Source organism: Oenanthe melanoleuca, chromosome 2, assembly GCF_029582105.1.
Source record: "Oenanthe melanoleuca isolate GR-GAL-2019-014 chromosome 2, OMel1.0, whole genome shotgun sequence".
Lineage (NCBI taxonomy): Eukaryota > Metazoa > Chordata > Aves > Passeriformes > Muscicapidae > Oenanthe > Oenanthe melanoleuca.
In genome coordinates this window covers 138,372,721-138,393,336 of record NC_079335.1, presented here as the reverse complement: position 1 = coordinate 138,393,336, position 20,616 = coordinate 138,372,721, and the positions used below count along the sequence as shown (strand labels likewise).

Here is a 20,616-nt window from a genome sequence, read left to right as displayed (position 1 = left end):
CCTACGGGGCACAAGCCACGTGTGCCCCGAATCATCACAGCAGGGAGGCATCGCCAGAACCCTGCCCGCGGTTATGTGCTTCTCTGGCAAGAACCAGACCCAACCCCAAGCCGCTGCCTCCCTTTCGTTTCGCCTCCATCCCTCTCCCTCACTCCATCCCTCCCCTTCTCTCCCTCCCTCACTCTCCCGCCCTCTCCCGCCCCCGGGCCGGACGCGCGCAGCTCTCGCGAGAACTCCGGGCCCGCTCCCTTTCCGGCGCGTGGCGCGGCGGCGGCGGTGGCCATGGCGCTCTACAACTTCAAGAAGATCACGGTGGTTCCGTCTGCCAAGGTACGGCCGCGCTCCTCCGTTCCTTCCCCGTTCCCTGCCTCTGCCCTCAGTGCCTCCGCACCGGGCTGTCCCTCCCGTTCCTCCCGCTCGGCGGCTTCCAAGGACCGCGCTGCCCTCCTGCCCCTTCCGCGCTGCCGGCGTGGTGTCGGCCTTCGCCTCGCCCCCTCCCGCGGGAGCCGTGGACTCGCCCGGGCTGGTGCTGCTGCGCCCGGCGGCCCGTACCATGTGCAGTGTCGGGGGGGTGCTGTCAGAGGAGCCTGAGCAGGGATCCTGTGGCTGCGCTTCTCCCTGCGGCGGTGTCGGGGTGGCTCCCTCAAAAATCCCTCCTGTTTTCCAAACCCGCGTCATACCGAAACTCATCTCAGCATCGTGCTTCAAAATAAAGTCCTCTGTCAGTCGGAGGAAGGGGTTTTAAGTCATGCACGGTGAGGGGAGCTCCCCGCAGGGCTCGGGCTGGCTGGGCCGGGGACAGCCCGATCCATTGTTACAGAAACTGGACAATGTGCAAACTGCTCATTCCTGCCTGCCCTAAAACAAACGTGTCAAATTGTGCATGCACTTAACTCGCCAGCGTGCTCCTCCACCTAAATAAAATCGTTGCCTTTACAAGTATTTGACATTTTCTGAATTAATCATGTTTCCTCGATTGCAGGACTTCATAGATCTGACATTGTCAAAGACTCAGCGAAAGACTCCAACTGTCATTCATAAACATTATCAAATCCATCGGATTCGACATTTTTATATGCGAAAAGTCAAATATACCCAACAAAATTACCATGACAGACTCACTCAGATATTAACAGATTTCCCGAAATTAGATGTAAGTGTTTTCTCATTTGCTGATTTCTCTATGTAGACAATTTGGCTAATTTCAAGTAGATTTTACTGTGAGTAGTTGGCAAAACCTGTACTCAGAAGTAGTGTATTCCTGTGAAGAACAGAAGTCTAAGTTGTGCCTGTGGGTGGTCATTAAAGGCTGGATTTTACAAGCTTTTAGCTGATCAGATATGTTTGCCAGAAGTTGCTTTTAAATGAAGACATAACGTGGGGATTTTTAAGTATGTTATGTCTGCCTATTTCTTCTTTGTGTGTGCATATGAAAATTGTACTTATGCTTAGTCTTCCCTAGGAAACCAAGAAATATAATGTATATATATGTATAATATAAATATGTTACATATAAAATATATCATATTGCTTTCCATCTTCAGGAGTTAATTTGACAATGTAAGTGTTGTCCTCAGTCCCATAAGGGGCTGCTTCAGAAATACAGTATTAACTTCCAAGAAATGCAACTGGATCTGTGTGCCCAGTGGGACTTTTTTATGGACAGTTTTCTGCTCAGACTGAAATGATTCACCTGTTAAATTGTTTTTCTTGATAATTTCATGTCCAGTGAGTATTGCTTCAGAATTCCCAAAAATATCTTCTGGGCTTTTTTTTTAACATCACGTGATGCAATTTCTTCAGGTAGATACATTACTAGATTAAATACTCTGCTTAAAAGATTTGTACTAGCAATGCCACTTCTTTGAAAAGGTAAGGATTTATTTGGGCGTTAAAAAATTCTTTTTGTCCAGTCTTGTATAGAATTTAGTGCAGCACTCAAAAAAAAAAAAAATTAATGTTGTTGCTGTGTTTTTGCTGTAATATGAATTTCCTTTTAGAGGCAATTTATGTTTGCTTCTAGCAGTTTTTTACTTGAAAAAAAGAGACTTCAAACTTGTAATATGAAGTCTTCTAGAAAGCAAAAGATCAGATGGAAACTCTGTATGAATAAGTCAAAGATGTATTTGCAGAAGAAATTAAGAGCATTGAGATTCCTGCATTTAATGAGAAAACAGATTATTTTTCTTTCCTTACATAAGATAGTAATGAAAACTGTTTGGCTTTTATTGTCATTAGTGTTGCTGTACTGGAGGAAAGAAAAAAAGAACTTACATTGTGTGCAAGAAATAGTCATCTTAGAGTAAGCAAATATGAAACTTAACATTGTGCTTTTGTTTTAGGATATTCATCCTTTTTACGCTGATCTGATGAATGTTCTGTATGACAAAGATCACTACAAGCTGGCTTTGGGGCAGATCAATATTGCCAAGAACCTGATTGACAAGTAAGGGAGGTTGATTAGTCTGTTTTTGCTGGTCCTGGTGGCTGTGGCTGAACTCTGCTCTCCTGTGCAGTGTTGCCAAGGACTACGTGCGGCTGATGAAGTACGGGGACTCGCTGTACCGCTGCAAGCAGCTCAAACGGGCCGCCCTGGGCCGCATGTGCACCATCATCAAGAGACAGAAACAGAGCCTGGAGTACTTGGAGCAAGGTTGGTGTCACATGTGGGCTGAAAAAGGCACAGGATTTGGATATAAGGTTTGTTATGCATAGCAGCAGTTAGAAGAATGCCTTTAGGACAGGTTACAGACTCAGGAAACACAGGAACAGTTTTAAAATCCCCAAATACCTAGTGTTTATTTTTCAACAAAATAGTTTTCTCTTTGATAATTTATAAAATTTTATTGTATTACTAACAGTGATAAAACTTTTTTCTTTGTTTAAAAGTCACAGGCATGCTTTTACTTACCATTCTTTTCACTAACATGTATGTGAAAAATGTTGCTAAAGATTTTGCAGACATTAGTCATTACTTCAGACTTATTAGTCCTTCAGGTTTCATTGCCTCATTTGGTGGAGTCATTCCAGCTGTAGGACAGTGGTCTTAATTTCTTAAATATTTATGAAATTTTATTTTTGTTGTATGTAGATACATGTATGTATGTAGTATGTGGAGTCTGCAAACTATTACATACTTTCATAAATTGGCATATTATATCAGAAATGTTACTAATTTTATGTAAACAATTCAGCATATATATTGTTATTCCATCTCAGTAAAACTTAAATTATCAGAGATACTTAAAAAAATCCTTTTAACACTTCAGTGCGACAACATTTGTCTCGTTTGCCAACCATTGATCCCAATACACGAACTCTTCTGCTGTGTGGCTACCCAAATGTTGGGAAATCAAGTTTTATAAATAAGGTACGTGAGTGGTTTTTCCATAAATAATATTGAGTTACAATTTAATTAAAATAAGGTAACTTCTAAGGTAAATAAGGTATAGTTGTGACAGGGTTTGATGTGAGCAGTAGCAAGTTTAAATGTGTGAGTAGAGGTTGAATGAAATTCTTGGAGGAATAAATGGAAAATTATGATAGATTTAGCACTTAAAAATCCTTATCTTTTCCAGAATACCATCCCATTAGCATATTTTTTGATAGACAGATACTTGCAGAGAAGCTAGAATAACCAATCTTTAGGGCTTTTTTTTTTTTTTCCCTGTAGCAAAGGAAGTGTATTAGTGTATTAGAATATACTGTGTGCACTTTTCAGGAGATTTTAAATAATTGTGTGTGACTAAATCTTGTTTAGGTTACAAGAGCAGATGTAGAAGTGCAGCCTTACGCCTTTACCACGAAATCTCTCTTTGTGGGACATATGGATTATAAGTATCTACGCTGGCAGGTAAGAACTGTTACTGTTTTGCATTTTCTTGGAAGAGTGAGCTGGTTATATCCTGATTTGCCTTTTTGCCACGAGAGTTGCATTTTTGTGTCTCAGTGAGACATACTGTGTCTGACAGCTGCTGTGCAAGGTGCAGTGTGCCAAGTGAGGGCAGCAGTCAAAACCTGTTCTAAAAATGTACATGCATGGGTCTGGTTTTGGTTGGAGGAAAGATGAGAAAATGGAATTATTGACTAAAAGCCAGATCACTTTTTATCACTTTCTCATTCTTGGCCGGGTAGGGGCAGCATTTTCCCTTCCTCTGCAATACTTGGAGTGTTGGTTATGAAACCTCATTCTTCTCTCATTTCTATATTTTTACATTCTCAGTTTGACAGAGCTCACAGTCTTATTGTGACTGAAATGAAAAATTGTTGCTGTCTTTTTTAAAAAAGACAGTATTGATGAACAATCAAAACACGTGTTCTGCAATAGTTGATCAGTAACACCTGTCTTAATGATGCTGATTTTAGGTAGTAGACACTCCTGGTATTTTGGATCATCCCCTGGAGGACAGGAACACCATTGAGATGCAGGCGATCACTGCCCTGGCACATCTGCGTGCTGCTGTGCTCTATGTGATGGATGTGTCTGAGCAGTGTGGGCATAGCCTGGAGGAGCAGGTGGAGCTCTTCAGAAATATTAAGCCATTGTTTGCTAACAAGGTGAGTTTTGTTCATATTATTAACAAAACTCCAAGGGTCTATAACATGGTATCTTGAAGTAAGATTTTTTTTTTCCTTTTTATCAGCCGCTTATAATTGTTGCAAACAAATGTGATGTGAAGAGGATTTCAGAACTTCCTGAAGAGAGTCAGGTTGGGATACTTCTCTCACCTCTTTGTCTTCTGATGTTTACAAAAATACTGTGTGTGCATTGTGGATGGTTACAATTTTTATTGGGCAAAAACTTTTACAAGATAGTTATTTTATTGAACTGCTCTGATAGTGCAGTGGAAGGTAGCTTTGCAGGTCTCGACTTTCTTTAGTACTGTCTAATGTAGCCTGAATATTTGAAATGCCAAATGGAAGGCAGGTTCTTAGTGGTTTCAGAAATCTCTGATGGTGTGAGAACTTCCAATTACTGCTGTAACTGGAAGTTACACAATAGTTTTATTCAATAATCCTTTCAGTGACAGTGAGACACCGTGAGCACTAGACTGAGAGGTGTTGTTGAACAGTTGCAATAAAAGATCCTGCAAGCTAAATTCAATTGTATCTACAGGTTAAAGCACATAGAATTTGTGTTTCTCTCATTCTTTTTTTCCCCCTTATGGGTCATTTATAGGTGCCTTTTTGAAAGTAGTTATTTGCTTATAAAAGAAGAAATAGATTAACTAGAACTATAATTGTAAACTTTCTGTCATCTTTAGAAACACCTTCTAATAAAATAATAACATATTGTATGTATTGTATGTATCTGGATTAAGATTTCTGATCTTAATGTATTAGTATATTAATAAATGAACAGGATGTCATTTGGAATACTTTCTCAATTTTAGAAAATATTTGAAGCTTTTGAAGCAGAAGGATTTTCCGTAATAGAGACAAGTACACTAACTGAGGAAGGTGTAATCCAAGTTAAAACAGAGGTAGGTGTGTTCTCTTAGTTTCATCTCAAATGAGCAGCTAACATTTTGCTTCACTGGGATGAGTTTAATCTCAGTTAAACTGCATTTTAGTGATAAACTTTAAACATGTTTTCCTTGTTGCACCTCAGTAAACTTGGCTAAAATAGAACATAGTGTCATAACAATTTTTGGTTTTAATAGTGATTTTTTTTCTGAGTTATGTTAAAGAAATACATATCTGTGTATGCATCTTCCCATGGTGCTTTTAATATAGAGTAATTTGATGCTTTCTTGAGAGTTAGAGGTATAAGACAAGATAATAAAATGTGAAGCCAGATATTTGGGATTGAATGCCTGCTATGTCATTTGCTGTGTCTGAAAGGCTTTGTTCCTCACCTTACATTGCCATGTGCACTTTCAGGCCTGTGACAGACTGTTGGCCCATCGTGTTGATACTAAAATGAAAGGAAACAAAGTGAATGAAGTACTGAACAGATTACACTTGGCCATGCCAACCAAAAGGGATAACAAGGTAGGCTACATGTTTACACTGTTTATTGTATTCCCAGTACTTGTTAAGTTTGATAAGAATTCTGTCATTGTTAATCTGTGAGCAGATTCATATGATGAAGTTTTCTAATTTATCTGTAAGTGCCTTTCCTGGTGGGAGCTTGGGATTTTGTATTCTTCAGAAATACATTACGTTGAAGCTGGTGATTTATAGGAGTATAAGAAAATTGATGTGAACTTTTCCCTTTTTTATTGGGATGGATTTATTCCAGGAGAGACTGCCTTTTATACCTGATGGAGTAGTAGCTCGTAAGAAACGCATGGAAGTAGATACTCCCAAGAGGAAATTGGTAAGTGGCATCTCTAAATCTGGAAATCAGCACCTGGATTCTGAATTTGTGCTGTGTTAGTCCATAGCTTCTAAATTATAGGTATCTAAAGCCATGTGTGTCTTTGCAGGAGAGAGATATTGAACTTGAAATGGGAGATGATTATATTTTGGATCTGCAGAGTAAGTATTGGATAAGAATTGGTATTATCATTATTATTACTAATCAGTAAAGTGTGGCTATTTCAGCCTTAAGGGGAAATACCTAAATCTGACTTCTTTCAAGTAATTACCAGTGCTACTGTTTCATTGCATACTATCCTGCTGTTCTAGATCTGGTGATCTTTAGTGATGTGTTTTGTGATGTCACTCAGTTGTTTCCCATTTTGGAGTCACAGATGTAAAACAGCTGGCCTGATGATTCAAGTGATTTTTTTCTTTCCATTCTGTATTGTAATACTTCATTAATTCCTGATGTGCTCTTTGTTAAGAAAGTATCAACATGAGAGAGAGCAGCATATGTTGTGTTTCAGCTGGGTATTTGTTACCTGGCATGTCTTGGGGCAGTGGTCATACCATAACTGAACAATCTTTGGCAGTAGGATGGGGATCAGAAATGTTTGAATATAGAAGAGGTGCTGCTGAATTCTTAGGGATAGGGCACTTGTTTTGTGTGTGTGTTCTGAGTGTTGTTTTTTGTCAGGGAACATTATTTGAAATTAATTCTTGTCTCTCTATCAACTTTTGTTTTATTTTTAAGAATACTGGGACTTAATGAATTCATCTGAGAAATATGATAAGATTCCAGAGATATGGGAAGGCCATAATATACTTGACTACATTGATCCCGATATAATGAAAGTGAGCTTTCCATTTTTTACTTTACACCTTTCTTTCCTCTTTATCTTTTATTTGTTTAATGTCAGTTACTATTTGTAGATTAAAAACAACGTCTCGTGAGAACCTCTTCTTTTTTGCATTGTCTGCTCTGTTCATGGGAAAAGATACTGTTTTTTGAATAATCAAGGACAGAATTTCAGAAGAATGAAAAATTGTTTCACCTTGTCAGAATGATGGTGATCTTATCTGTTCCATTCTAAAATATGAGGTTTGCACTAGAAATTATATTTCTTTGTTCTTTGACTACAGCTACAGGAATGTAGCTATCAAACTTTATGTATTTTTAATAATACGAAGTTCATCCATCAGATTTATGTCTATGGAGGAAATTGAGTGAATGCTCAATTTGTAGCATTTTTATTTAATAATTGCTGTTTGGATTTCCTGCTTGCTATCAAGGAGGAGTGGTGAGTGCAGCTCAAGGGGCCTGCCAGTTATGCAGTTGGGTTCCTGTGAATTGCTGGTGTTCTGGACTCATGCTGAATGTCAGAAGGATTTTTCAGAGTCTGTTTCCAGAAATGGCACAGCAAGCACAGCTCACAGGAGAGTACAGCTGCTTTCACACACTGGGCAGCTTTGGGCAGCCACACAAATTTAGCCAGGTGATAATGTGGAGTGGAGTTAGTTAGCAGTGTGTCCATGTAATCTGTATCACCAGCTCCATGAGGTGTGGCTCAGTGTGATTATCAGGTAACTTAGTTCCTTCTTTGAAGGGCCTGTGTGCTGTCATGGTCCAGGACCATGTACAAATGTAATGTTGAGGATCATAATTCAAGAATCTGATCTCCATTTTACCTCTTCAAAATCTAAGAAACTGGAAGAATTGGAGAAAGAAGAAGAGCTGAGAGAAGCTGCTGGAGAATATGACAGTGAATCAGAAAGTGAAGATGAAGAAATGATGGAAATCAGACAATTGGCAAGACGAATCCGAGAAAAGAAGAAACTGAAAATCCTGCAGTCAAAGGAAAAAGATGTTCATGGCCCAAGGATGCCTAGAACAGCTAAAAAGGTGAGTGTAGAACATGTTCTGTAAAACATGTTCTGTAAAAAAATCTTGCTGCTATGTAACAACATTGCAACATATTGAAGGCTTGTATCATTGTTAGGTAGTGGAACTGAGGGCTTTTGCTCGTACTTGGCCCCTTCACTGCTTCCTTCCTTCCTAGAAGTTCTGGTCACTGCTTAGCTGAGGAGTGGTAGTAGCCCTTTTTTTATTTTTTTTATTTTTTTTGGTCACATAAGTGTGTGTTGTGTAAAACTCCATATCTATTGCAGAAAAGGTTTTTAACAATACTGTTTGTTTAACTGGGTTGTTTCATTGTATATTACGTGTTTGCTTATAATTCAAATAATTGTAAGAATTAGATAATTACTTAAAATCACAATAATGCTAAATCTGTTCTGGGTTCTGGAAGAGGTGATGGGTCTTTTTGGTAGTCAAGTATCACTCTTTCTGATGAAAGTCTCTTCTGGCCAGTCCAGGACAATTTCAGAGTAATAAACTGATAACTAGACATTTTGAGAAAATGAATCTAGCTGCTGTTGCTCCCAAGATCTCTTACCTTCTCGAGAGTGTGTGCCTTTTTGGAGAAAAGGAAACATTCTTGACCAAACTACCTCTCCTTGTCAGCTTCCCCCCAAAAAGGCAAGCTAATTATAAGATCTTTAAGAAATGCTGGGCCACTGTAGTCCTGTTAGGCAGAATTTATGGGTGAAAAAAAAAAAGTTGCAAAAAATGAAATGTGAAGGTTGGATGTCAATGACCTGCTTGTGGATGTGATAAAGCCAGAAATATATAGTGAATATAATATAACATATATAATAAATATAATATATAATAATATATAATGATATATAATATAATATAATATAATATAATATAATATAATATAATATAATATAATATAATATAATATAATATAATATAATATAATATAATATAATATAATATAATATAATATAATATAATATAATATAATATAATATAATATAATATAATATAATATAATATAATATATATAGTGGACTTGTGGTGCTATATTGAGACAAAAAGTAAGGTGGAAGGATTTATTTTTAAAGAAACATGTTTTCTTAACTGTCTTTTTACAGGTCCAGAGGAAGGTGTTAGAGAAAGAAATGACTGATCTTGGACTTGACATGACTAATAAAGATGATGTAAGTTTTTCCTAATTACACATAATATTTATCTAAAAGAGACTTAAATTTCTTTGAGTGCAGTTGAAATGCTTATAGTTGGCAGAAGAGATAGGTGGGTTCTATTAAGAATGAATTAGGAGCTGCAAATGAGGCAGTTGGTACTGGAATTTTTTGAGTAATGTGATCAAAACAGGTTGGATAAGCTGAAAAACTAACATTTATCAAGAACCATATATACATGTGCACTGCTTTCTTGAAATTTGTGTAGGATTCAAGAACAGCCTTGACTAAGCATACTTCTTAATTTTCAAGTCTGCTTTGTTGGATGAGACTCTACCATGTCAGAAATAGTAATAGTGACAGATCAGGTCTATCTTTTTATAGTTTGTTAATTCCATGAGCTGTAATTGAAGTTTTTGAGGGCAGCTGGCATCTTTAAATGAAAGGCAGATAAAGTACTTCATCAGAGACTGACCTTTAGGAGACTTTTTTTTTTAACAAAAATTAAAAAAACCCAAAACATCTTGTACAGCAAATCCAGCAGTATTACAGCTCCCTGGATCTTGAGATCTCTAATTCTTTAGCTAAACAAGGAGTTAGGAAATAAGAACTGTCAACATTACACATCTGAAACAAGCATTTATGGTTCTCAGAGCTGCCATTCCGTGCTGATGTAGGAGCAATGTAAGAATGTAATTCTTAGGTTATAACATGATCAGTCTTCATGTCTGAAATTCTTTAGGGCTTTGCCTGGTACACAGGACACTAATCAGGGTAGGTTTCATCCTTGCTATTTAGCTGTTGCAAAATTGCTTGTGTTTTTATTTTTTAATTTGTATTGATTAGTATTGTATCTTTGTATTGATTATTTATGAGTCTACTCCACCCAAAGAAAAAAGTAGAAGACAAGTGCTAATTGTATAGGAAAAAATGCTAATATTCAGTGAAATTTGAGTGTTCCTGTAGGACAGAGAGGCAGTGACCAACAGCTGGCAAGATCTTTATGTTACTATGAAATAGCTAATATAATTTATCACAGCAATCCACTTCTGTTTTTGCTGTTACTCTGACTAGAAATGAGCTGGTTGTTTGTGGCTATAAGGTGAAATGCTGTACCCATTTCAGGCACATTACGTGAGGAGGTCGCGCAGCACCACGAGGAAGCGCAAGCGGGACGAGTCTGAAACGCCGCGCTCGGTGTCGCGCAGCCGCAGCTGCTCTCGCACGCCGCGGGATGTGTCTGGCCTTCGGGATGAAAAGGTTTGTCATTTATCTCTAGTTACCTGTTTGGCAGCTAAACCAGCTTGACTACCTAGACCAGCTCCTGGGAAACTTCAGAGTAGGCTGGTTGTTTGTCCAGAGTTTGTGTTTGGTCTCCCTGCAGCTTCATCATCTTTTCAGTTGGACTTTGTTTCTCTACTTCCTTCTTACAAATAACATTTAATAATACAGACCAAGGAAGTACGTTATAATTCTTGTGTCTAAATGCAAGTCTGAAGGAAGAATTCTGCAAACTGTGGAGTTCCACCTTTAGTAAGTGAGGAATTCCAGGATAGCATGATCCTGTGTTAGTGTTCTGGAAAATTTTGCTAAGGAGGGTTAGTGTCACTTTAATAGTTGTCACAGTGATACTGCTCTAGAGTTGGTATTAATGTCCTTGATAAAACCATCCAGCTTTGTGGGTTTTGTTGAAGGTAAAGCTTGTTACCTGAGTTACTGAGGAAGTTACTCTGCATGGTTTTTTGTTTGTTTGTTTGTTTTTAAATAGATGGTGAAGAAGGTCAAGATCATGGCAAAGAAAGCTCAAAAGAAAATGAATCGCCTGGGCAGGAAAGGAGAGGCAGACAGGCATATATTTAACTTGAAGCCAAAACACCTGCTGGCTGGGAAGAGAAAATCTGGTAAAACACAGAGAAGATAAGCAGTCTTCTGAATGAAAATTAAAAACTAATCAACAATCCAAAAAATTAAATTTCAAATCAAAATTAAATTTATTAAAACTAATTTCTAGCCCTGTCATCATTTTTGGTAATACTTGGTGTTTAAGTGTGTGTTTTATGTTACTGGTTAAGATACTTCAAGTTCAGTATTTCAGTACCTTGATGTTGCAGTTCCAAGGAATACCTTGAGAAATTTCTCAATTCTGGTGGCAGAAACCATTTATAAACAGCTATAACAAACTTTATTCCAAATTCTTATTCCTGCCTTTCATGTATCAGTGAAGTGTTCATATTTCTATACAAAACTAATTTAAAATGAGGTTAAATCTAGAAATGTGAACACTTTGTTAAACTACTATTAATTAAAAATGCCTGGGTAAGGTTAGGTTTAGGATTGCTGCATACAAGTAATCCTTTGTGATGAGTTCATGTTCCTGGTGAAGGCTAAAATGGGTGGGGAAGTAACAGGAGAGCATCAAGAGCTACACAAAGTTGGTGTTTGTGCCCTGAAACACCTGAGCAATGCTGCCACTTTACTAAGATACAGAGTGGCTGAAGGAGAAACTGTTCCAGCACTGACCTGCCACCTGTAATAACCTAAAACAGCAGAGGCAGCGAAGGTTACACCTTACAACTTTGAATATTCCAGATTAATATTAATATTTCAGATACATAGACAATGAGGATCAGACTGAAATTCCGTGCCGAGCACATGCTACTGTAATCCTTGTCTTAGCAAGACATTTTCTCTTCGGGACCTGATAGACAAAGTTCTGTATCTGCTCAAGGCAAAATATATTGTCAAATGTGAAATATTTCCTTTTTGTCCCTACTTGGTCAGTGGTTACGTAGAGGTTTGTAAAATTATGCATTGTAAATGTGGTTCTTCAAATCCACCTTAAAAACACACACACCTCCAAAAAAATAAGGGGGAAGAAAGAATCCTCAAGTCACTACTTGAAATACAACTAGTAACTGTTCAGATGTCAGCTTTTTCATCATGTGCAAATCTAGAGTTTCATCTGCTTTGTGTAATAAATTCAGAATTAAAGCATACTGTAATGCTGCAGAGAAGACCAATGTCAAGAAAAAACTTTTGAGGGACTTTGAGGAACTGTTAAGCAAAACTGCTTTCAGCTTCAGGATCTGCTTTGCCAGCTTTTGCTCCAAGCCAACTAAAAAAACAGAACCTTTTCTCCAGTAGATCTGTGCCCTGCTGCCCTGCCCTCATCATGCTGCTTCAGTGGTGTTTTATGGGCAGGGTGGTGCTTAGAATGTGGCAATGACAGAAATTATTCTTAAGGCTTCATGTCTGGAAAGAAAACAACAGTCCAAGGGTTTAGGCAAGGTGTTTTAATAGTAAAGTCAGATTTAAAAATATTTGAGAACTTCTCCATTGCCTTCACTGGTAACATGGCCGATGGCACTGAATTCAGGAGAGGTGCTACATCACATCACTGTTCCCTCATCTGATATTATTTGCTTTGAAACAATACATCAGTTCTGGCCAGTACACAACAAACTTGGCTTCAACCTTCAAGTGTTGAACCACTGCAGGTGCTGGTACATGAAGCTTCAGTGCTGCAGTCACAACAGGGATGAGAAACCTTGACCACTGGAAAAAGTTAATTTTACCCCAAATCCAGCCACAGAATCGTTACAACCATGTTTACTTGTAATGATAAGTGGTATGACAAACACTTTTTCATCAGACTCTTATAAAATTGAAGCACCCTTGAGTATTTGTCTTACTGAAAAAAGCCTCCTAAGTTACTAGCAACTGATTGACTGCAAGATCAAAAAGGATTAGCTCTGGTACAATTTCTCATTAACTGACATCAAGACCCTGTGTAAACCCACAAATCACCGGTCTTGAATTCTGGGGTTCAGTGGGTTTGAGTTGTCTGGGAATGACTATTACAGGAAAAGCAAAGCCCTTGTATCAAGGTGCTTTTGTTCTGTGGAAAATGGAAAAGAGCCATTTAGTGCATATCCTGTCTCCAAAGACAGACTACTGATGTTAGACAGATGCCAATTACATTTGCTGTAATTAACCCTTTTTTAAAATCTGAGATGTTCAGTACTCAGCCATCAGCTAATCAGAAAAGCCTGGTGGGGAGAAATCCCAAAGCACTGTTTATTATCTAAAGCTTTAACACGTATGTCAGCACTTCAAAGTCAAACTTACTCCACACAGGCAATCCAATTACTTAAGCTTTTATGGGTTTGGCTAATTATAGAGTACAGTAGCTGAAAAGATTTCTTTTCTGCAATTAAAAATAATCCTGACTACTTTGAATTGTTTTTTTCTTCTGGCAATTGGTCTTCTCAACATCACAGCAGAGCCCACAGTCATGCCCAGTCCTTCTGCCTGAGCTGAAAGTGCCTGGGCTCTCTCCCAGGTGTGCAGGGCACACACAGGCTGAGGATCTTTAACCAGGCAATGGAAGAAGAGGAACTCACAGGTTTCTTGTTCCTGTTACCCATTTTACATGAGATCATAACAGGCCCAAGAGAACCAAGGATGAGGAGGAAGAGGTGACAAAGAAGAAAAAACATTGACTATGACAACATATAAACTATACATGCTCCATGTGGATCAATTCTCTGCACTTAAGTCATGATTTATCAGTGTTAATGAGACAACACAGCATTGCTAGCCTTCAGCACCTTTTATCCCAGATATTTACATTCTGTGTATTTTTTCATGCTCAACAAATTTGTTCAAGTTATTCAAGTTATCCCACCACTTAAAAAGAAAGGTCTCTGCTATCAGCTTGAACCATGGAGTAATCTTAACTTCATTCCTGGCAGCTCTGTCCAAGAGCTGTTTCAGTTCTTTCTGTGTCACGTAGCAGTAGCTTTGGATCTCATTGGGGTCGGGATTCAGTGTCACATCCTTCTGCACAAATAAGATATAGTCTATCTCATGTTCTCCCCAGATCCCATCAGACTTGGCCTTGTAGTGAATTCGTGTCAGGTAGGAGATTTCTTCTGGAGTTACCTACAACCAAAACACTTGTCAGAAGTGCTTCCAGACCAGGAGAATTGCACTGCTGGGCATTGCAGTACAATTTATCAGCCTTTATCCTCTTCCTTAGAAATTACTTGTTCCCAAGTGTACAACTGCAATACATTTTTTCACAAAGAATTACTAGGGGTAAGAAAAAATATTAAAGCAGTTTGATGGGATGAATTGCACAGCACTTCTCTAGCCAGACTCACCCTGTGATACTTGGAGTGTATTTCTATATTTCTCCTATATGGTATGTTTTAAATATTGTTTACCAGACTTTATTGCACAGTCACTGAGCACTGGTGAACACAAACACTTGCACCTACCCCCCACCTCCCAAGGAAGAGACAACTACTTGAAGCCAAGGTCAGAACCACGTACTGATAGACCAAGTGTAACCCTGCCCTCCAGGGATCTCTGGAAGTTCACTCAGCTCTCTGCTTGTCCAAAGTTCATTTTTAGGTTTGAGGCTGACTCTGCCAGACACAGTCTGTAAACTGGCAAACGCTGGCAAGAATTCCTTGTTTCCTGCTCCTTCCTTTACCTGCTCCATGGGAATTCCCAGCTCTGCTTTCAGTCGTCTCTGTGCTGCTCTCCGAACACCAATGGCATCATTTTCTTCCAGTTCTTGTGGATGGCTTAGAGGATGGCTGCAACAAGTGTTGGTGAAACAATCTGCAAGAAGTTTGGATCAGTCCATTTTTGACACTTAAAAAGACCTGGGGAAAAAAACCCAAAAAAACACAACACCAAAATCCCCTAGAGACAAAGGCCAGTTATTCAACACATCACAGCTTTATTTCTTTTTTGCAGAGAAGGATCACAGAAAGAGGACATTGACATCCCTTATTATCCTTTACATATTTTTGCACTGGGATTTGCTTATGCCAAGCACTATTTTGCAGGCTACTGTTTGATACACATGAGGACAGGCATTATCCCCAACACATCTACTTAGAGAGCCAGTCTATAAAGACGTTGTTTATCTCTCAAATGCTAATTAAAATTACTTTTGGGAGTTTATATGTAACAGAATAATGAAAATATTCCCAGAGCTTCAAGAACAGCTGGCAGTAAGTAGAATTAGATACAATGTTTATAGCTGTGTTTAACAAACAACCAATACATACTCTGTTTCAATCTTTTGTCTATAAAAGTTGAACTCAAAAGCACCTAACATAGAGTGAGAATATCTACAAACCACATTTGAGTATTTTGACTGGTTAGCAGAGAAGGAAAAAACTAAGAACAATCTCTAAAGTAAAGATTCCCTTGGAAAAAAGAAAAAGGTCTTCCTTCCTCAAGTTGGAAACACTTGATTTTGTATTCCATTGAAAATTCTGCACCAGACAACTTCATGCTCCCTCCAGAATGCCTCATGTAAGCTATTTCTCTTTGATTCTCCTCATTTTTATGCCTCTCCATTTGCATTTGACAGTAATTCAGTAGTGTTCAAAAGTCATGGTTTGGCCACACAGTCCCATTTCTGGCAGAGTTAAAGAAGTGTTTGTTAAGATAACACAAAGGTCCACAGACCTCCCAGGCACCAGGGCTCTGCTGCACATCAGCTTTTACCAGTGGAATGGGACACTCTCCACAGTCACCAGAGCCATTTCTTCAACTCCAATAAAAGTCTTGCAGCAGAGGGGGTAAACACCACACCCTCTGCCCTTGCATGAGCAGGATCAGACATGCCAGGGAACAACCACTTCCCAAGAATAGATATAGAAATACACAAGAATTGCCATTATCTTACTTCACCCACAAGATATCTTGAACTCTCCAAAACATTGGAAGTATGTCCTCTCCAAAGTACTGAATTCTAAAACCTCAGAATGAGCTTCACTGCAGGACTGGATTGACATATTTTTTTAAATGTTGATCTAAATAAAACATTTATATAAATACAGTGTTTCAGTACTAACCTGGAAATGTAATTTTTGCATTTGACCTCTGCTGCAGCAACAGTTTATTTTCCGTATTAAATAAGAAAACACTGAAAGCTCGGTGCAGTAAACCTAAAAATGAAAAAACCCAAACAAACAACAAAACTGAGATATTTAATAGAAGAGAAAAAAACATATGAAGACAGTTAAAGGATTATAATGGCCTCATTTTTACATAATCCAATTTAAAATTAATATATGTTAAAAACCAGGGATTTGATAAAGAGCTCAAGAGCTATTATTCAGGTTTCTAGATCAGCTTATGCAAACCATGAAATTAGAAGAGTTCCTAGAAAAAAAATGCAACAGCAGAGTTCTAAACTCAGTCAGTTCACCATTCTGAATGTGCACATTTGGGCAAGCTTCCTAGGACAGCTTGGCAATAAAACTTACAATGAAAAAGAGATTACTCAAAAATTCCTTAGAAACTGTATGGAATTTCAAGATCCTTCAAGAATTGCAAAAGTAGAAGGAAAATAGGCTCCATTAAAAACAGTATAATTGCTGTTTCCTTCACCTTTAGAGTCTGTTATTCCTTGGTCTTCAGGAAGATGCTTTCCCCAAATACATAAAAAGAGGTCACACACTACCAACACTACACACACTACTGCTGAATGTGACTAACCTCAAGTAAACCCAAAATCAGTTAAACCCTTTCCTATTAGCAGTGTTTGAAGTAGAACTCTGCAGGGAACTACTTTAAAATTAAATCCTTTTCTATTTGAAAAGGACTCAGCAAAGAAGCAAAACACCATTCTTTAAGAAAAGCTACATAGAATCAGGTATCCATAATAGGAAAAAAACCTACTTTATCTTCAAAAATTATTAAAAATATTTACCAAGCTTATATGTGCAATCACACATTTCTCTCCTTTCCAATTGCCCCCAATTGGGTGTTCCTCCATTCGACAGAATTTTAACAGTAAATATTTTATGCTCAGGAGGAGGGGCCTGTGCGAAGGTACTTGCTCTGGTTTGATCCAACACTCAGCTGAGATTAAAGCTCTAGTTTAATCATGACTATGCTTCTGAAAATATTTAATCAACTTAATGGTTCAATCAGAAGATAAGCAAGGCATACCTTTGTCAATGTTTTCATTCAAGTGACAGTTTTTCTTGGTCTCTGCTCCAATCCTATTGTCATTTTCATCGATAAGGATGCACATCTCTGCCAAGAGCTGCACCTGCTGCTCATCCAGGTGATCTGTATTTACTTCAGGCATTCTGATGGTAGCACACGTCCCACTGAAGGCAGACAATGAAGAGTCATTCACTAAAAACAACATCCATAAGGTTCTGGACACTGTGAGAAATAACCTAATGTCTTGTATCTCTGACATGGTGTAAATTGCACACCAATTTTATTTTGAGAGGGTTTACATGCTTTTAGGTCGCTGAAATTTCTTATACACAATACAAATCACATAGCACCACTTGGCAGGTGATTGAAACATTTTTGTGTCTCAGGAAGCCCTTGAAGCAGCTGCTGCAGGACAGCCATGCTGAGGCTAGCATTTTATGGGCTGTCAGTGGCAGGAATTCCAGCTCCAAATTTCAAGGTCTGCACCACTAACTCTGGCTACATTTATAACGCCGGGCATCCTGTGCCCGAGGATTTCTCCTCTCCACACCTCTTTAAAGGCTCACTAACAGGGTTTCAACCCGAGGCACCTCCAAAGCAACACCTGCCCTGCCCCAGCCTGTGCTCCAAAGAATCCCTGGATGGGCCAGGCTGGAAGGGACCTCAGGGGTCACCTGGGGGTGACACCTCTGGGTCATCCCAGAGCACACGGCACAGGACTGCAGACAGCTCTGGAGCATCCCCGGGCAGGGAGGCTCCGCTCCGACTGCACAGCCTGTTCCAGTGCACGGCCACCTGCATAGTAAAGCGCTCAGGTGCAAATTCCTGTGCATCACCTTCTGCCCGTGGCCTCCTGTCTTCCTGCTCAGCAATGAGGACCATCCCCTTGGCACCCTCCCACAGATATTTATAGATATTAAAGATGCCTCCCCTCAGCTGTCTCTCCTCGAGGCTGAACAGACCCAGCTCCCTCAGCCTTTGCCTCTAAGAGATACATCAGTCTCTTCACGACCTTTGTTGCCTTCCGACAGACCCGCTCCAGGAGCTCCCCGTCTCTCTGGTACGGAGGAGCCCAGAACTGGACCCAGAGCTCCGGGCAGGGCTGAGGGGCAGGGTGACTGCGCTCGGCCCGCCGGCTGTCCCGCTCCCGGCTGTCCCCCGGCCCGCCCGGCTGTCCCGCTCCACGCTGTCCCCCGGCCCGCCCGGCTGTCCCGCTCCCGGCTGTCCCCCGGCCCGCCCGGCTGTCCCGCTCCCGGCCGTCCCTCGGCCCGCCCGGCTGTCCCGCTCCCGGCTGTTCCCCGGCCCGCCCGGCTGTCCCGCTCCACGCTGTCCCCCGGCCCGCCCGGCTGTCCCGCTCCCGGCTGTTCCCCGGCCCGCCCGGCTGTCCCGCTCCACACTGTCCCCCGGCCCGCCCGGCTGTCCCGCTCCCGGCTGTCCCGCTCCCGGCTGTTCCCCGGCCCGCCCGGCTGTCCCGCTCCCGGCTGTCCCGCTCCCGGCTGTCCCCCGGCCCGCCCGGCTGTCCCGCTCCCCGCTCACCTCACCGTCCGCGCGCTCCGCACCCTCCGCTCTCCCCTCACGCCGGGGCCGCTCCGGGGGGCCGCGCTCGCGGCCCGGAGCAGCGCGCGCCACATCGCTCGTCACAGCCCGCCCGCCAATGGCGCCGCCGCCCGGCGCTGACGTCACCGCATCGCCCGATCGCCCCACTGCAGCGCGGGGGGCGGTGCCAGCAGTGACAGCTGGGACAGGCGGAGAGCGCGACCAATCGCGACACAGCCCCGGCGCGGCGCTGGCCAATAGAAACAGGGAGCCGAGGCGAGCTGGCCAATGGGAGCGCGGCCGCACGGCGGGCGGGGCTTGCGGCGGTGCCCTCAGCCGGCGCGGGAGAGGGTCAGGATCGCTGTCGGAATCAGGGTCGCGCTCCCTGAGCAGGAAAAAGCTTTTGCTTCTGAGGGTAGCCGGGAATCACAGAACCAACGAGGCTGTAAAAGGCCCAACCTATGATCGGACTGTGTCGACCAGACCATGGCACTGAGTGCCAGCCACATCCAGTCTTGGCTTAAACACCTCCAGGGACCGTGACTCCACCACCTCCCTGGGCAGCACATTCCAATGTCTAAAGATTGAACATTTCTAACATTCAGCGCTGCTTATTGTGCCGGCTTCTACAAACGTGCTGGTGTTTGTGGCAAACAGTTCCAGCACAGAATTTCTGCTCGGTTCCGGGCGTGTTTCGGGTGCGGCCATAAGCCCGGGACTGCAGAGTAACAAGGCTTTTTGGGCACATTTCATCCTGGATGCTTTTCCTTGACCCGCAGCAGCAACATTGGAGCTGGAGAGGTTCAGCGTGTGCCGCACAGACCCCGGCCAGCTGCACCGGGAGTGGGCAATGCTGGCTGCCCTCCTGCACTGACAGCCACTGCTGGTGCGAAGCAGCTCCTGTGCCCGTCAGGCTCTGAAACTGCCTCGCTCAGAGAGCTCTTGAGGGGCAGAGAAAGAAACACTTTCTGGGTAGGAATGGAGCACAGGCAGAATGTCAAGGTGGGCCGGTCAGATAGGGGAGTTTAGATATGCACGGATAACAAACCAGAAAAACTTCAATACCAGCTCTAGAAATTTCACACTACCACACCTTCTTCTCAGCAAGACTTCTGCTGGTTTATTGCTTGTCCAAATTTGGGTTTATGACTGGATGCCATAAAAAGCCTAGAAATGACATTTAACCTGTCTTGGAGGCATGGCTCCCTTTGATTCCCTCTCAGCTCAAGTTCCAGCATTTTGGTCTGGTTTGCTTGATTTTTCCTGTGAACAGGACAGATGGCCTGTTGCTTTGTGATATCATTAACAGCACAAATGTTCAAATGAACTGTTAATATTCTACAAGAGGCAGGTGTTATCTTACAGCATCCCCTGTGCAGAGCTTGCTGAAAGAAAGAAGAGTGAAGGTGATTTGAGTGAAAGCCACTTGAAACCAGCAGAGCATCAAAATAAAAAAAAAAAAATAAAAAAAAAAAAAGTTTTGACAATGTGTTGACTGCTACATACCCTTTTAACTACATAAAACACAACATAAAAATATTAGAATTAATGTTAATATTTTGTTATTCATTAATAAACTACAAATTTATTGTTATCACAAGAATGTTGATAATAAATATGTACTCTCAGAAAGGATGGAAATATACACAGATTGCTTTTTATTGAGTTTACTTTTCATTACTTTACAGATTACTTATTGCTGAGTCACCGGCATAAAAGCAGAGTAACTGGAGTCTGAGC

At 41.0% G+C, this 20,616-nt stretch overlaps 2 protein-coding genes across 2 annotated transcripts; one reads left to right on the top strand and one right to left on the bottom strand.

The window, feature by feature from the left end:
• The first annotated feature begins 234 nt into the window (after positions 1-234).
• GTPBP4 (GTP binding protein 4) lies at positions 235-11,361 on the top strand. The gene is made up of 17 exons (XM_056483442.1): positions 235-330; positions 983-1,153; positions 2,343-2,446; positions 2,517-2,653; positions 3,270-3,370; positions 3,761-3,853; positions 4,366-4,557; positions 4,644-4,709; positions 5,394-5,483; positions 5,884-5,994; positions 6,245-6,322; positions 6,432-6,483; positions 7,061-7,161; positions 8,012-8,209; positions 9,310-9,375; positions 10,483-10,617; positions 11,126-11,361. Exons 1-17 carry the CDS (start codon positions 283-285, stop codon positions 11,276-11,278), a joined length of 1,896 nt encoding a protein of 631 aa, XP_056339417.1. The 5' UTR covers positions 235-282; the 3' UTR covers positions 11,279-11,361.
• Positions 11,362-12,635: 1,274 nt separating this feature from the next.
• Positions 12,636-19,037, bottom strand: IDI1 (isopentenyl-diphosphate delta isomerase 1). Its single transcript, XM_056483443.1, has 5 exons — positions 18,877-19,037; positions 17,341-17,504; positions 16,239-16,331; positions 14,858-14,988; positions 12,636-14,301 (listed from the first exon to the last, which is right to left on the bottom strand). The coding sequence occupies exons 1-5, from the start codon at positions 18,969-18,971 to the stop codon at positions 13,984-13,986; spliced, it is 801 nt and encodes a 266-aa protein (XP_056339418.1). The 5' UTR covers positions 18,972-19,037; the 3' UTR covers positions 12,636-13,983.
• Positions 19,038-20,616: the final 1,579 nt, after the last annotated feature.

Coding starts and splice junctions, on each gene's coding strand:
- GTPBP4 (XM_056483442.1), top strand. CDS start 283: ATGGCGCTCTACAACTTCAAGAAGATCACGGTGGTTCCGTCTGCCAAG. Junction 331..982: donor CGGTGGTTCCGTCTGCCAAG/GTACGGCCGCGC, acceptor CCTCGATTGCAG/GACTTCATAGATCTGACATT. Junction 2,654..3,269: donor CCTGGAGTACTTGGAGCAAG/GTTGGTGTCACA, acceptor TTAACACTTCAG/TGCGACAACATTTGTCTCGT.
- IDI1 (XM_056483443.1), bottom strand. CDS start 18,971: ATGTGGCGCGCGCTGCTCCGGGCCGCGAGCGCGGCCCCCCGGAGCGGC. Junction 14,989..16,238: donor TGCAAAAATTACATTTCCAG/GTTAGTACTGAA, acceptor AACTTCTTGCAG/ATTGTTTCACCAACACTTGT. Junction 14,302..14,857: donor TGGGAATTCCCATGGAGCAG/GTAAAGGAAGGA, acceptor TTTTGGTTGTAG/GTAACTCCAGAAGAAATCTC.